We start from the raw sequence: 14,366 nt of genomic DNA on the forward strand, positions 1-14,366 counted from the left end.
GCAGCGTTTACCTGAATGCAGTCTCAGCTAATGCAGGAACATAGAGCCCCACAGTGGAGATGTCATAACACCCATAAAACCTAGCGGTCAAATGGGGGAAATGGTTCCGATTGTTTTTCCACCATTCATTTTTCAAATAGGGAATTTTAGAAACACTTAAAATAAGGGCTGTGCTTCATGTAGGCGTACCCTGGTTTGACGTTTTGATAACCATTTAAATCTCTCTCGGACAAGGTGATTTTTATCAATATATTCGGCTCTATTTACTCAGTTTCGATAAATGCTCATTAGAATCAAAGTAGACCATGCAAAACTACAAATCCCTGCAAGTTCTCTCTAGCTGACACCTTTGATTACAGGTACTGTGCCAATTTAAAACATGCAAAAGACGATATATGGATTGGATAAAGTCGTAAATGGCTGTGGTTGAGTAATGTCAATGAATCTTGTCTCTAATTGTCACTGTAGCAGCCTATGTTGTTTGCAATTGTGTTGCATCATGCAATCCGTGTTTGTTGCAGTATTTCTGTTTACTTGTTTTCTCGATGGAACATAAATGTTATAAAGGAAACTTGGTATGAGATGTTATTTCATTGTGCACATTGGCATGAGTTGTGCAATGTTGTAGCCTATGGTGCTCCTTTCAAGATGTAATACCACCAACAGGTCACAAGATGTCTCCGTGCACCATGAAACCAAACCAGCCACCATTATTCTAGCATTGTGTATTTATACTGCATACTATCAAGCGTTGGACTAGAGCTCAGTCGACTCATGCAATATTGTTGCGTAGTTTATATGTTTTAAGGCAAAGTTCGAGTTATTTCGGATATCCTTATTATTCCTACCCATGTGGTTTTACATATCTCAGCTGTAGTATTTCAATCTCGACATTTCTTTTGCCAAACATTGCAGTAATACCGAATGCATTGATTGGTTAACATTGTAGTCAGTTGATTGATACGAAACACTACGAGAACAAATCCTTTTGCGCGTCGCGCTGCGTAAACTAGGCTACAGTAAGTAAACGGATGTTTTAGTGCGCAATGGCGACTGTAACCTCTACCAGACCTTACCATATTATCATATTCGGAGCCTCCGGTTTTACTGGGCAGTTTGTGGTGGAAGAGGTAGCCCGGAGCGCCTTCGAAGGACCCAGCGGGTCTCTGAAATGGGCCTTGGCCGGGCGTAGCAGACAGCGGCTGGACGGAGTTCTGAACCAAGCCGCCGAGACCCTCCGTACGTGTTTGACACTAATCAAAAAACATAAGCGAGTGCCTGCTGTCAGTAAAATAATGATTTTATGTCAAGCATGGTTTGACTAGGCTACTACTGTATAATGATTAACTGCGGCAACGGTTTCAGTTGCCTTTAAAAGACAAGGCCTATACACTCTTGCATTTTTTGTAAAAGGCGCTAGTAACAAAGGTTTCTTCAGTTTCTCTGCAGGAGAACCATTTTTATAGCGGTTCTTCCAATAAGCCTTTGTATAACAATTTGTACGGTTCTTCATTGCACTGATAGAACCAGAGGGTTCTTCATTACACTGTAAAAAAAATAAGAATCCCGGTTTCTGGTTGCAGTGAAAATATGGTAAACCCTTAGGAAAAACAATTGCAGTCAGAGTGCAGTACACAGCAGTGTAACTGTAGTTAGAGTGGAGTATAACAGCAACTGTACACGGCAGTTACTCTGCAATTACTGCGTCCAAAATACAACAGTGGACTGCAGTTACTGCACTTTTACTGCAGTTTCAAAACTGAGATCTTTTTTTGTAAGGGAATACTCAAAAATATACTTTATTGTTAGAGCTGGATTAAGGTGATGTTTCTGTAAGGGACAGTATGCTGCTGTATTCTGATTACTCGCGAGTCAACCTCACTTGGGATTTGAACTCACAACCTCTAGTTTGCCAGCGTCAGTAGTGTGCAACTGCAGCCGGCAATTCAGGGCGTTCCTGCATGTAGGCATTCACGCTACGCCCTCAAGCATCCCATTGGTAATGTATCACATCCAGACGTGATCGGGAGTCCCATAGGGCGGCGCACAATTGGCCCAGTGTTATCCAGGTTTGTCCGGAGTAGGACGTTATTGTAATTAATCATTTGTTCTTAACTGACTTGCCTAGTTAAATAAAGGTTTGATTAAAATATATATATATATTAATCTCACAAGGAACCCTGGGTTTATTTTTGTTTTCACCCTGTAGGGTAACCCAATTGGGTTCTACGTAGAACCTTCTCATGAAGAACCCTCATGTTGCATGATTCTGTCATATGTCCCTATAGGGGAACCTTTTTGGGTGCCACATAGAACCCTTTGATTTGTCCCTGTAGGGGAACCCATTTGAGTTCCATTTAGAACCCTCTCATGAAGAACCCTCTGGTTCCAGGTAAAACCAATGACAGGTCTACAGTTATACTTATAGGATGGGTTTATGGCACACACTGTTAGGTACTCACCTGTCGGTGAGTACTGGTCAGTACCATTAAGGATACATGTGCGCAAATCTAGTATAATTGTACATTTTTCTATTCAATATAAGGTACAATCATTACTGCCCTCTGAAATGTAGGTGGGGCAGTGCTGGCGTGGGCTCATTAGCATATCTGGGGGCATGATCTAAAATGTTGTATTTGTGCCAACTGTTAGTGGAAGTGTTGTACCAGTTTAAGGTGTTTTATTGTTATGTTGATGAAGGTTGAGCACCTCATTTGTCCACTCCAGTTCTACAAACTTTGTAAGAGCTTATGACAATCAAGAGCTGCACTGTTAAGAGGTTACTGTGCATTTACCAGTAACTTAATGGCGGTTGACCACCAGGAATTTCATTTTTTTCCCCTTCTATAATTTACTGTCCGCTTGCTGCAAGTAGTTATTTTAAAATTCAGTAACTTACTGTGACTGATCTCTGTTGCACTCACTGACCAGATGGTGTGGCAGGACGGTCAGTTGGCTGTCAACCATGAGGTTGAGGCCAGTTGAGGCTGAGTTCCAAGTGTGATAACCACAAAGAATGCTTAGTAGTTGTCAACTAATGTTAAGCTTGTAATCAGTATAGTTCAGTGAAAGTACAGTAAGTTACTGGCATTTAGTTGCAAGTAAGTTACTGGCTATTAAGTTACTGTGAATTTTACACTAACTTACTGACAGCTAGTTGCCAGTTAGGTAACGCAAACTTCCAGGCAGCTAACTGCCATTAAGTTACTGTGAAATACACAGCAGTGTTTCCCCTATATTCATTCAAATTGTTGCCACCGCTGCAAAAAATATGAAGTCATTTTAGACATTTCTGTCGAGATGCGCTTTTAAATGGATAGTCATTGGCTCCATGACTGGAAGTCTATGGGAACAGCTAGCATATCATTGCGCTAACACTAGTAACAATGCACACCCACCCCCCTGCTAACCTTGCCACCACTGCTGAAAGAAATCCTAGGGGAAACACTGCACAGTAACCTCTTAACAGTGCAGCTCTTCATTGTCACAAAGATTGCAGAACTGACAGTGTTACAGTAAAATATGTGCTCAACCTTTAACAACATAACCACCAATCACTTAAACTGGTACAACACTTGGCACAAATACACAAAATGCAGTAACTTGTTGTTTACTGTACTTTCACTGCAACCAGTAGCCTCTAGTGTACTGTAAAATTACAGGAACTTTTTAACAATCTAGCATTTCATGGCATAAAGCAAAACATGGAGGAGAGGGAAAGAACAGGATGGTTCTTCACAGCCATCACAGCAGTAAAGAACCCTTCATGAGCAGTAAAGAACCCTACCTGAAAAATGGTTACACATATCACCCTCACCTCTGACAAAGAACCCCTCAATAACTTTTTTTTTTGGTCTTTTTTTTTGTATGCGCACGCAGTATCCGTTGTTCTCTACGGGTAAACAAAAACACTGCTGAACTTGACCGTTAAACAGGTGTCTTCATATTATTCTGGGTACACAAGGCTACTGCTGTTTAATCTTAGTTGATATTGATCCCACTGGCTTGTGACTTGCTTACAAATAATGGTCACCAATGCAAATTGGTCTAAAAATTCTAGTCTTTCCAAACTATATGATCAGTGATTCAGAGGGGTTGGGGTTAAATGCGGAAGACACATTTCAGTTGAGTACATTCAGTTGTACAACGGACTAGGTATTCCCTTTCTAAATGCCTATTTAAATATTGTATTAAGCTATGATTTACTGTAAATGTGTGAGTTTTAACCAATGCATGCATTCAGTGAAACTTTGCTCTCTGTTTCCAGGTAAGCCAGAGTTAAGGACGGAAGTTGAAATCATTGTGGCTGATGTTTCCGAAGCAGATTCATTGGCCATCATGTGCCAACAAGGACTGGTTGTTCTCAACTGTGTGGGGCCAGTAAGTCTACAGTAATAATGAGTGTTGTTGTTATTGATACCTGGGATGAGGGCTGGCCTTTTGGGGTGTCATTTGTCCAGACTCCCAAGTTACTCTTGTCCCCAATGATAATTGGAAAGCTTGTTAGGAATATGCTGACTGTATAGCTGTGGCCACGGTACTGCTCTACAGTGCAGTCGACTCAGCTTTATCGGTGCCTATGGAACGTAATAACATGTGGTCAATTGCAAAGGTATGGCAATTTGATAGGGAGATGATACTTTTGTTAAAGGGCTGATGGCACGCATTCACACACCCATACCTCCATTAACACCCAACTCTTATGGGGCCCTATTCTTGTCTCCATAGTACAGGTTCTATGGTGAGCCAGTGGTTAAGGCCTGCATAGAGAATGGAGCCCACTGCATAGACATCTGTGGAGAACCTCAGGTAGTAGGCTCTGTCATTACACAACACCATCATATTAAATGTCCGTCTTTATGGCTCAATTCAGTGCCTTCACTAGCCTCTACCTCTAACCTAGTTTTATTATTGTCTATTACTGTCTATTACTGTCTATTTCTGTCTATTTCTGTCTATTTCTGTTTTTACAGAGACAACAATAGTAGGATGCATTCGGATTTTAGGAGCTTTATGCTCATATCACCCCTATTGCCAACATAGTCTGGTCGAAAGCAGTGCATGCCTTTTGGGATGCACCCCATTTCTCTCTCGTAGGTGTTTTTACGGTGGTCTTGTATTGTGGTCCGTAGTTCCTGGAGAGAATGCAACTGGAGTACCACAGCAGAGCGATGGACAGTGGAGTGTATGTGATTGGCAGCTGTGGCTTTGACTCCATACCAGCTGACATGGGCATCCTGTACACAAAGGACCAGTTTAAAGGTAGAGAGCTACACTGTTAATTGGGTTTGTGAATGTTTTTTTAAAAATGTTTTATTATGGAGAACAGCACTTGTTTGTGTCTCTGGGTTTGTGATGGCAGCCATCTGTGAAGAAGATACAGTTCTCATACTTATTTCTGCCCTTGACATTGCATTTGCAGGCTCTTTCTGCTTTACTGGTGTTTTTCCTGTTATAAATGATGAATTACAGCACCATTTTGGCAAAGAAGATGTTTGTGTTTTTAGCTGAATTCCAAACAGGATGATACAGCTACAGTACACAATTAACTCACTGCATTAGGGCCCTTGTTGCTTTTCCAATGAGGTTTCTATCTGTGTGCTAGTCCAGTCTGTCCTTGAGTAAAGGATATATAATAACACTGTGTCATATCTGTTAATAACAGGAACACTGACAGCTGTGGAGAGCTTCCTGACTATACACACTGGTCCTGAGGTAGACAGCTCTATCACTTCCGGTTTCCTACATGCATTATGGGAAATGTAGTCATACAAGTGATCTAATGTTGAGATGATTCCAAGGTCCACACCATTATTTTGTTTAGATCCAGCTATATGCCTCAATCCTGAATGAATAGGAACTACAGGCACCATCTAATTTCATAATTTCGTTAGACACAACAAACAGCATGGGACATGGACTAGTAAACCACTTTTGAGGTCTGAAAATGTCAACAAACAATTAGTTTGTTGTCATGGGGAATTCTGATAGACTTTAATTTTGGAGTGAAGCATTCCTTTAATAGTTTGTTTGTTGTGATGGTGACTTGGCTCAAGCTTTGGGATATTCCTTCCCTGTAGGGAGGCTGTGCCCATGACGGCACATGGCAGTCCGCCATTTACGGCTTTGCAGACAGCGGTTCCCTGAGGAAGCTGAGGAAGAAATTTGGCCACCAACCTCTCCCCGTTGTAGGAGCCAAGGTCAAGAAGAGGTATTGCCAGATGTCTAATGTACAGACAGTCTGTGTTCACTCCATTTCCATTCAAAGTCATTGCATTTGATTGGTATGGCACAGTTGGTGCTTGGCAATGCTGAAGTGGATTTAGAGGACTTGTCTATCAATATAGATTAAATGAGTTGATGGCGTCTGTCTGTGCTGAATTCTGTGGGATGCTGATGGTGAAAATTTGAGTGTATTTGGAAGTAAACTGACGTGTGTGTGTGTGTGTGGTATGTGTGTGTGTATTCCTCAGGGGTAGCCTGTTCTTCAGTAAGGAGATTGACCAGTATGCCATACCCTTCATGGGCTCAGACCCATCAGTAGTCAGGAGATCCCAGCGCTTCCTGTATGAGGGCCATCAGGAGTTACCAGTAAGATCTAACACCACCGCACACCTCTATTGCCTGACTGGCTGCCTGCTTTCAGTCACTCAACGATGCTACATTGTGGTCTTGCTGATGCGTAGAGGTTTGGCATGGCAAGAAAACGATCAGTTGGCTAAAGCAGAAACAGACTGGTACCCAGGCTACCCCTGCTTTGCCCAGTATTTTATCCATCATGGCTAGCCTAAACAACTTGCTCAATACCGAGACCGCTGTCAAACTCCATCTACTGCCACATACATTACCCAGAGAGGTACATGGTCCTCTGTAGCTCAGTTGGTAGAGAATGGCACTTGCAGCGCCTCAATAGTAGGTTTGATTCCTGGGACCACCTGTATGTGTTTTGTATGCATGTATGACAGTAAGTCACATTGGATAAAAGTGTCTGCAAAATTACGTTATTATTCTGTCATGTCCATAGTCTACCTCAGTATCTACGTGTCTCTCCCCTTCCTTGCTTTCACAACCCCTAATTAGGTCAAGCAACTCTGGCTGTCAACATTTTGTTCCATTTACTAGCTTCCTATGAAACTATCTACTGAAGCCTCATTTACTCACAATCATCCAATGTAGAGAGAAATGGATTGTAAAGAACCCGTGTCTTTCTCCATGTGGAGAGAGATAGATTGTAAAGAACCCCTGTCTTTCTTCATGTGGAGAGAGATATATTGTAAAGAACCCCTGTCTTTCTTCATGTGGAGAGAGATAGATTGTAAAGAACCCCTGTCTTTCTTCATGTGGAGAGAGATAGATTGTAAAGAACCCCTGTCTTTCTTCATGTGGAGAGAAATAAAGGATAATGAGTCATACAGCAGCTCCAAGTGATTCATCATCTTTCTCTCCTCATTATCTCTGTGGGGTGTTTCAACACTGCTCCTGGCCAACATAGTGCACTAGGGATTATAGTGCCTGGGATGTGCCCTTTCTCTACCCTTTTCATGGCCTGGGGGAGTACTATTTAGAAGTAGGGGGCATCAGGAGTTAAAAGTTATTTATCGATTTCCCTTCTCTTTCTACTTTTCTCCCTCTTTCTCTCTCCCCTTCTCTCTTTCCCCATCCCGCCTCCCTCTCTCCCTCTTCAGGTCCAGTACTCTGCGTATGTAGGGGTCGGTGGCGTCTGGTCCTTGATAAAGATGTTCTGTGGTGGCCTGCTCTTCTGGTTCCTAGGGAAGTTCGGCCTGGGAAGGAAGCTCCTCATTACAGTATGTGTCCAAAATGGCACCCTATTGTCTATATAGTTCACTACTTTTGACCAGAGCCCAAGACCATATTCCCTATATTGTGCGCTACTATTGACCCGGGCCCATACAGTGTATTTATCCACATTAGATGTCTGTGGAAATTATATTAACCAAGTAGTTTGGTTATCAATCTTGTGAAAATTGTCAGTCACAGTTGGTTGGCTTAATCAAGGGTAGTTAAAGGAGTGCAGAAAAGACACAAACGAATGGTCTCCTCTTCTTTTAACTGTGAGCCCCTCGTTCAGCTAACCTCCATGACTGTCAGATCTGTGTGAATATAACATACAGTTACTGTACTTGTGCAGCGATAACAAGAAGAAATGACCTGTGTTGGAGATGGAGATAATCAGCTCAATTTTCCGGTGAATTGGTTGATGTTTCTGCTCCTCAGTTTCCAGAGTTCTTCTCCTTTGGCGTGTTCACCAAGGCTGGACCCAGCAGGAAGCAGGTAATGTAGTTGACTCTGGCCCGATGGAAACAGTACATAGCCATGCGCCTAGTGAGAAGAACCTCCATAAACATTTCATGCTTAAGTCTAGTTTTGGATGCAGGCATTGTAGAATGTTGATAACATCACTATATATATATGTTGATAACATCACTATATATATATATATATATATATATATATATATATATATATTTTTTTTAAAGCACTGTATTTATTTTATCAGTTTATGGAAGTGGAGGTTAGCATTCATAACTTGAAGTGCTAAGACTCCTCTTCTCTCCTCTCCCAGATGGAGGGAACATCTTTCAGTCTGACGTTTTTCGGGGAGGGTTATGCTGAGGGGCTGGATCCGTCTCAGGGAAGACCCAACGCTAGGATCTGTACCCAGATACACGGAGCAGGTAATACATTATCTCTGATTGTAGCCTTGTTTTTGGTTTAGTTGTAATGCAGGTCAGGATCATGTCTATTCATGCTCTGTCCAATGTCCACACTGTGCTTATTATTTTCTTCGTCTTGATTATCATTGGTCTACTATAGTTTTTGTTGATTAACTATGTCGGCTTTCATTGGTCCACAGAGCCTGGCTATGTAGCCACACCTGTTGCTATGGTCCAGGCGGCTATCACTGTGCTGAATGAACCACAATTCCTTCCTATAAAGTGAGTCAGGTGTCTCTCTCTCTCTCTCGCTCGCTCTCTCGTGAATATTTTATAGTTCTACAAGGAATAGAGTCCTACACACTGGTACATCAAATATGCAGCTATCATTACAATGTAACATTACATATATATGGTAATATATGCATGTACAGGACCTAGAAGTAAACACTATGTTGTGATTGACAGGGGAGGAGTGTACAGTCCAGGAGCTGCATTTGCCAGGACAACTCTCATTGACCGCCTCAACAGACATGGCCTGGTGTTCTCAGTGAAGCGATTCTGACGAGAGGGTCTTGAGAAAAAGGACTCCTGTCTGTGCCCAATCCCAAATCCAACCCCTAGGACATGTTTGGCTGCTAAATTCTGGTGCATTTCGTGCATCTGGGTGGCGGTGGCATTTCTATTATATCTGAGAGGTTTTGATTTGGACAGTTCTTTTGTTAGCAATATAGAAATTGGTAATATCTTCACTTTGCCCTGTGGTGGGCTAGGTAGTATATTCACCATATTGCTTATACCCATCCAATCCTTTCAGATCTACAGGAAGTGCCATGGTTTACAGGTGAATAGGGTGTTGAGCGATACTCTAACCCCCTGTCACGCCCTACCCTAGTCCCACCAGCTCTGTGTATCGATTGCTTAACGCAATGACTGCTGTGGTCTATGTTAGAGGAAACACTGGATGTCAATATTAGGCCAAATGGACAAACCTCATCCCCTTAAAGCCGTACATGATCAGCCTTTTTTTTATCAGGCTAAGGATACAGGCATTCAGACAGCCGGCCACATTGTTACCATTCTAGTCTGAAGTCCGTGTCTCTCTCGTGGCCCGTTTGAACTGTCCTTTTATGGCTTCAACATTTTGGTCATGCAGAGGTGTCACTCAATCTCTCAGTGGGTTTCAAATCAATTGTCCGTAATACAAGTGACTTATTAGTGTTGTTAATGTGTAAGTGAGTGTCCTGGACCCAGATTACAGCTCTCCACAATAGGATGTAGTGAAGGACTAGTCTAAGGGCTGCTGTGAGGTCTTATAGCCAAGAAAGGACTGTGACCTATAGGTCTTTATTCTGTGTTTTAATTCACATTTTAACACACATATTTTGCCACAGTGTGTGTGTGTGCGTGTGCTTGCTACATGGCTTTTAATCAGACTAGTCCAAGGGCATTATAAGAAAGACTTTGGGTGTTTCGGATATTTCCGAATAATAGCAGTGATTTATAAACGTTTTCTGTTTTTGTGTTTATATAAAAATAACAAGCAAGCAATACATACTGCTCTGTACAAGTATAAACACACACATATGGTAACCTGAAAATGTCACAACAGATATCGCCTCAGACTGCGTGACCTAAATAATGTTTAGAACCTAACGAAAATGGTTTCAAATGCGGTCTACCAATGCCCATCAGCACATTCAGGACCCAACCTCCCCACCAGGTGGGGGTGTTTCTCTAATTACACATTCCCTTCCCACTTCCCAAATATTTACACGCCACTAACTAGATGAGCTGTCAGTTAAGGTAATTCGCCTGTGAGAGGAGACATGGGATGGTACAATTAAAAGTCCATGTATACACGTTTAGCCAGAATGGATGGGGAAGGTGGGGGGAGGCGGGGTTTATCATGGGTAATAGATGTGGTTACATGAGTGAATGAGGAGGATCAAGGTTGGAAGGACCTGGGAGGCATTGTCTGTAGACTGTGACTCAACCTCCTTTCTCTTCCCTCCATACCCTCCCTTCCCTCCTTAGCCTCCCTGCCCTCTTCAGCTCTGTCTCTCCCCTTCCTCCACCACTATTGCAACAACTCTGTTAGCAGAGCATTACAGAGCGATAGAAAAGGAGAGAGAGAGACAGAGAGAGCAGTGTCCTAGTTCTACTGTAGTTATACAGAGGGAAACAGACAGGTTTGTTCAATCATAAAACTGTGGGAGAGTAATTGTTAAGTACAGGGTGTATAGCATAGCTATATGTGTAGCTGAGAAAATGAACAAGGAAAGGGAGAAAGAAAGCAAGACAGGAGAATGCAGTGGTTTGTTTCCCTATGCACATAGGCTACAGGAGCCCCATCCCTCTTCCCTGCCCTCCTCTCCCTCCCCCACATCCCGCCATCGTGGGTGTGCTGTTATTCATGCCAGCTCATCCCCTCTTCTATCTCCCTCTCCTTTCCCCTCATCTCTTCATCCCCTCTTCAATCTCTCTCTCCTTTCTATTCCTCAACCTCTCCTGCTGTCTTGTCTCCTCTTCACTTCTCCTTTGCTCTCTCCCACTCTCTCCATCTCCTCTCTTATCCTCCCCTCTTCTGACTGATCCCTTCCTCAGTCCAGCAAACAGCCTCCACCCTACCAGTTAGGCATGATGTTTAGAGTGGGCTGCAGAGCAAAACACCTATCGGGCGCTCCCAGCCCCGCATTCACTTTCTCTATTTAATTCTCTCCCTCTCCCTTTCTCTCTTGTCTTTTCTGTTCTTCCTTTCTTTCTCCTCTTTCTGTTTACCTTCTCTCTTCCCCTCCATCTCTTTCTATTTCTTTCTTTCATCCTCTTGCTGTCTCTCTTTCTGTCCTTTCTCTCAGCTGTGACCCGTCATTCATGGCAGGTGGGGCCTGTTTTGCATGTTATTTTGGCATTAATACATGTCACATATCAGTTAGAAAACAATGTAAAAAATAAATTATTGAATTAATAAAGACGCATACAAACATGGTCTCTTTTTTGCTTTCTTGAGAAAGGCAGCTCCAAAATGCCTGTGTTTCAGCCTAGCTCAGTGCTTTCTGTGGTTGAGGGGCAGCCAGCTGAAAACACAGGGCGTAGGGGTTGGTCATCTTCTCTAGTTGCGCCGTGATTGGCTCAATGTTCTGTCACTCATGGGGACACTACATCACCGCAAAATCTACAGGGAAAGCTAGAAAGTTCAAGCCACCTTGGGTGCTGCCATAGATTTACATTAGAAGTGCCCATCCAAGAAGGCTCAAGGCCTCAGATAAAATGACGTCAAATCACATTATATCTACCGTAGCTTTGATTGGACTGATAATGTCAACATCATACTTTCAAAATCTTAGCTAGCAAGCTAGACACGCAGTCATCATTAATCATGTCGACAATCTACTGGCAAATCCTTTTCATATGAAGAGAAATTATAGATAAAACGTATTGGTGCTCATCAGCCATTGGACAGACATTACACAACAAGTTGGAAATGGCAGATTCAACAATGAGTGGTTTGGAAGGAATCAGTGGCTAACTGCAAGTGTTGCAAAGCAATCACTATTTTGCTTCCCCTGTATGCTATGCAGCATTCAAAACAACTGGAAATTCAGAACTGGAAAATCTCAGACTTCAGTGAGTTCAAGACACCTGGGACTCAGGATAAAAACGAGCTCCAACTGGAAAAATAAGTTTTGAACGGTCATCCAAGTCAGGAACTCGGGCATCTTTCTAACTCCGACATGAAGATCACTGAAGTCATGATTCATGACTGCACGGCCAGGCACGACTCCAACACCATCATTACATTTGCCAATGAAACAACAGTGGTAGGAATGATCAACGACAAGACAGCCTATTCGGAGGAGGTCAGAGACCTGGCCGTGTGGTGCCAGGACAACAACCTCTCCCTCAACGTGATCAAGACAAAGGAGATGATTGTGGACTACAGGAAAAGGAGGACCGAGCACGCCCCCATTCTCATCGACGGGGCTGCAGTGGAGCAGGTTGAGTTCCTTGGTGTCCCATCACCAACAAACTAACATGGTCCAAGCACACCAAGACAGTTGTGAAGAGGGCACGACAAAACCTATTCCCCCTTAGGAGACTGAAAAGATTTGGCATGGTTCCTCAGATCCTCAAAAAAGCCACGCCTTCAATGTGGCTCAGTTGGTAGAGCATGGTGTTTGCAACGCCAGCATGGTGTGTGCAACGCCAGGGTTGTGGGTTCGATTCCCACAGGGGGCCAGTACAAAAAAAAATAAAAAATGCATGAAATGGAAAAAAATGAAATGTATGTATTCACTACTCTAAGTCGCTCTGGATAAGAGCGTCTGCTAAATGACTAAAATGTAAATGTAAAATATTCTACAGCTGCACCATCGAGAGCATCCTGACTGGTTGCATCACTGCCTGGTATGGCAACTGCTCGGCCTCCGACTTCAAGGAACTGCAGAGGATAGTGTGAACCGCCCAGTACATCACTGGGGCCAAGCTTCCTGCCATCCAGGACCTCTATACCAGGCGGTGTCAGAGGAAAGCCCTAAAAATTGTCAAATACTCCAGCCACCTTAGTCATAGACTGTTCTCTCTGCTACCGCACGGCTGCTCTTTAATTACTTGTTACTTTTATTTCTTATTCTTATCTGTATTTTTTTAACTGCATTGTTGGTTAGGAGCTTGTAAGTAAGCATTTCACTGTAAGGTCCACACCTGTTGTATTCGGCGAATTTGACTAATACAAAATTTGATTTGAATTGATTCTGATCACTTCCGTATTGAGCCAGTCACTGGTACTTCCTGCTTTAGTTTTTGCTTGTAAGCATGAATCAAGAGGATAGAATTATGGTCAGATTTGCCAAAAGGAGGGCAAGGGAGAGCTTTGTATGCTTCTCTGTGTGCGGAGTAAAGGTGGTCTAGAGTTTTCTTTCCCTCTGCTTGCACATGTGATATGCTGGTAGAAATGAAGTAAAATGGATTTAAGTTTGCCTGCATTAAAATCCCCGGCCACGAGGAGCTCCACTTCTGGATGAGCATTTTCTTGTTTGCTTACGGCCTTATACAGCTCGTTGAGTGCGGTCTTAGTGCCAGCATCGGTTTGTGGTGGTAAATAGACAGCTACGAATAATATAGATGAGAACTCTCTTGGTAGATAGTGTAGTCTACAGCTTATCATGAAGTACTCTTCTTCAGGCGAGCAATACTTCGAGAGTTATTTATTTATTTATTTTATTTTACTATTAACCCCCCCCCCCCCCTTGGGGGACAAATATATTTCTGCTTTTTTTACAGCTTTTTGGCATATTTTGCATACATATTTTGCATGCACATTTTACATACACATTTCACATACACATTTTACATACATGGTACATTTATATAACGCAGTCACATGATGCATAACATAAGCTCTTTAATCCCAACCCTCAGCCACTCTCAGCCTATCCCACCTATCACCATAGACCACCCTCGTTTGGTTTCCATGTGCCATTTATTTTTCAATTGTGCTGTGATGTTTTACATATTTTTTTTACCTTTCTAATCGTACAGTATCCACAGATTGTGAGCTAAAGATGAAAACCTTTCCTTCGAGTATTACTATATTATTTATTGACTGACTATGGCTTTCCAAATTGCCCAACACTGCTATTTGTAAGGTTCATTTTAAGTGCATGTTGTGATTTTTTTAACCAATCCTGA

At 42.6% G+C, this 14,366-nt stretch overlaps 1 protein-coding gene across 1 annotated transcript; it reads left to right on the plus strand.

Annotated features, from left to right (window-relative positions):
* Positions 1–720: 720 nt before the first annotated feature.
* LOC106571596 (saccharopine dehydrogenase-like oxidoreductase) lies at positions 721–11,659 on the plus strand. Its single transcript, XM_014144847.3, has 12 exons — positions 721–1,239; positions 4,268–4,380; positions 4,729–4,809; positions 5,133–5,262; positions 5,666–5,715; positions 6,081–6,211; positions 6,474–6,591; positions 7,686–7,805; positions 8,236–8,292; positions 8,585–8,696; positions 8,876–8,957; positions 9,144–11,659. The coding sequence occupies exons 1-12, from the start codon at positions 1,047–1,049 to the stop codon at positions 9,238–9,240; spliced, it is 1,284 nt and encodes a 427-aa protein (XP_014000322.1). The 5' UTR covers positions 721–1,046; the 3' UTR covers positions 9,241–11,659.
* Positions 11,660–14,366: the final 2,707 nt, after the last annotated feature.

Source organism: Salmo salar, chromosome 15 (assembly GCF_965601325.2).
Source record: "Salmo salar chromosome 15, fSalSal1, whole genome shotgun sequence".
Classification (NCBI taxonomy): domain Eukaryota; kingdom Metazoa; phylum Chordata; class Actinopteri; order Salmoniformes; family Salmonidae; genus Salmo; species Salmo salar.

What these genes read in the sequence shown, in the direction of transcription:
- LOC106571596 (XM_014144847.3), top strand. Translation starts at nt 1,047, where the DNA reads ATGGCGACTGTAACCTCTACCAGACCTTACCATATTATCATATTCGGA. An exon ending in CACAAAGGACCAGTTTAAAG is followed by an intron (nt 5,263 to 5,665) that starts GTAGAGAGCTAC and finishes TGTTAATAACAG; the next exon opens with GAACACTGACAGCTGTGGAG. An exon ending in CTATACACACTGGTCCTGAG is followed by an intron (nt 5,716 to 6,080) that starts GTAGACAGCTCT and finishes CCTTCCCTGTAG; the next exon opens with GGAGGCTGTGCCCATGACGG.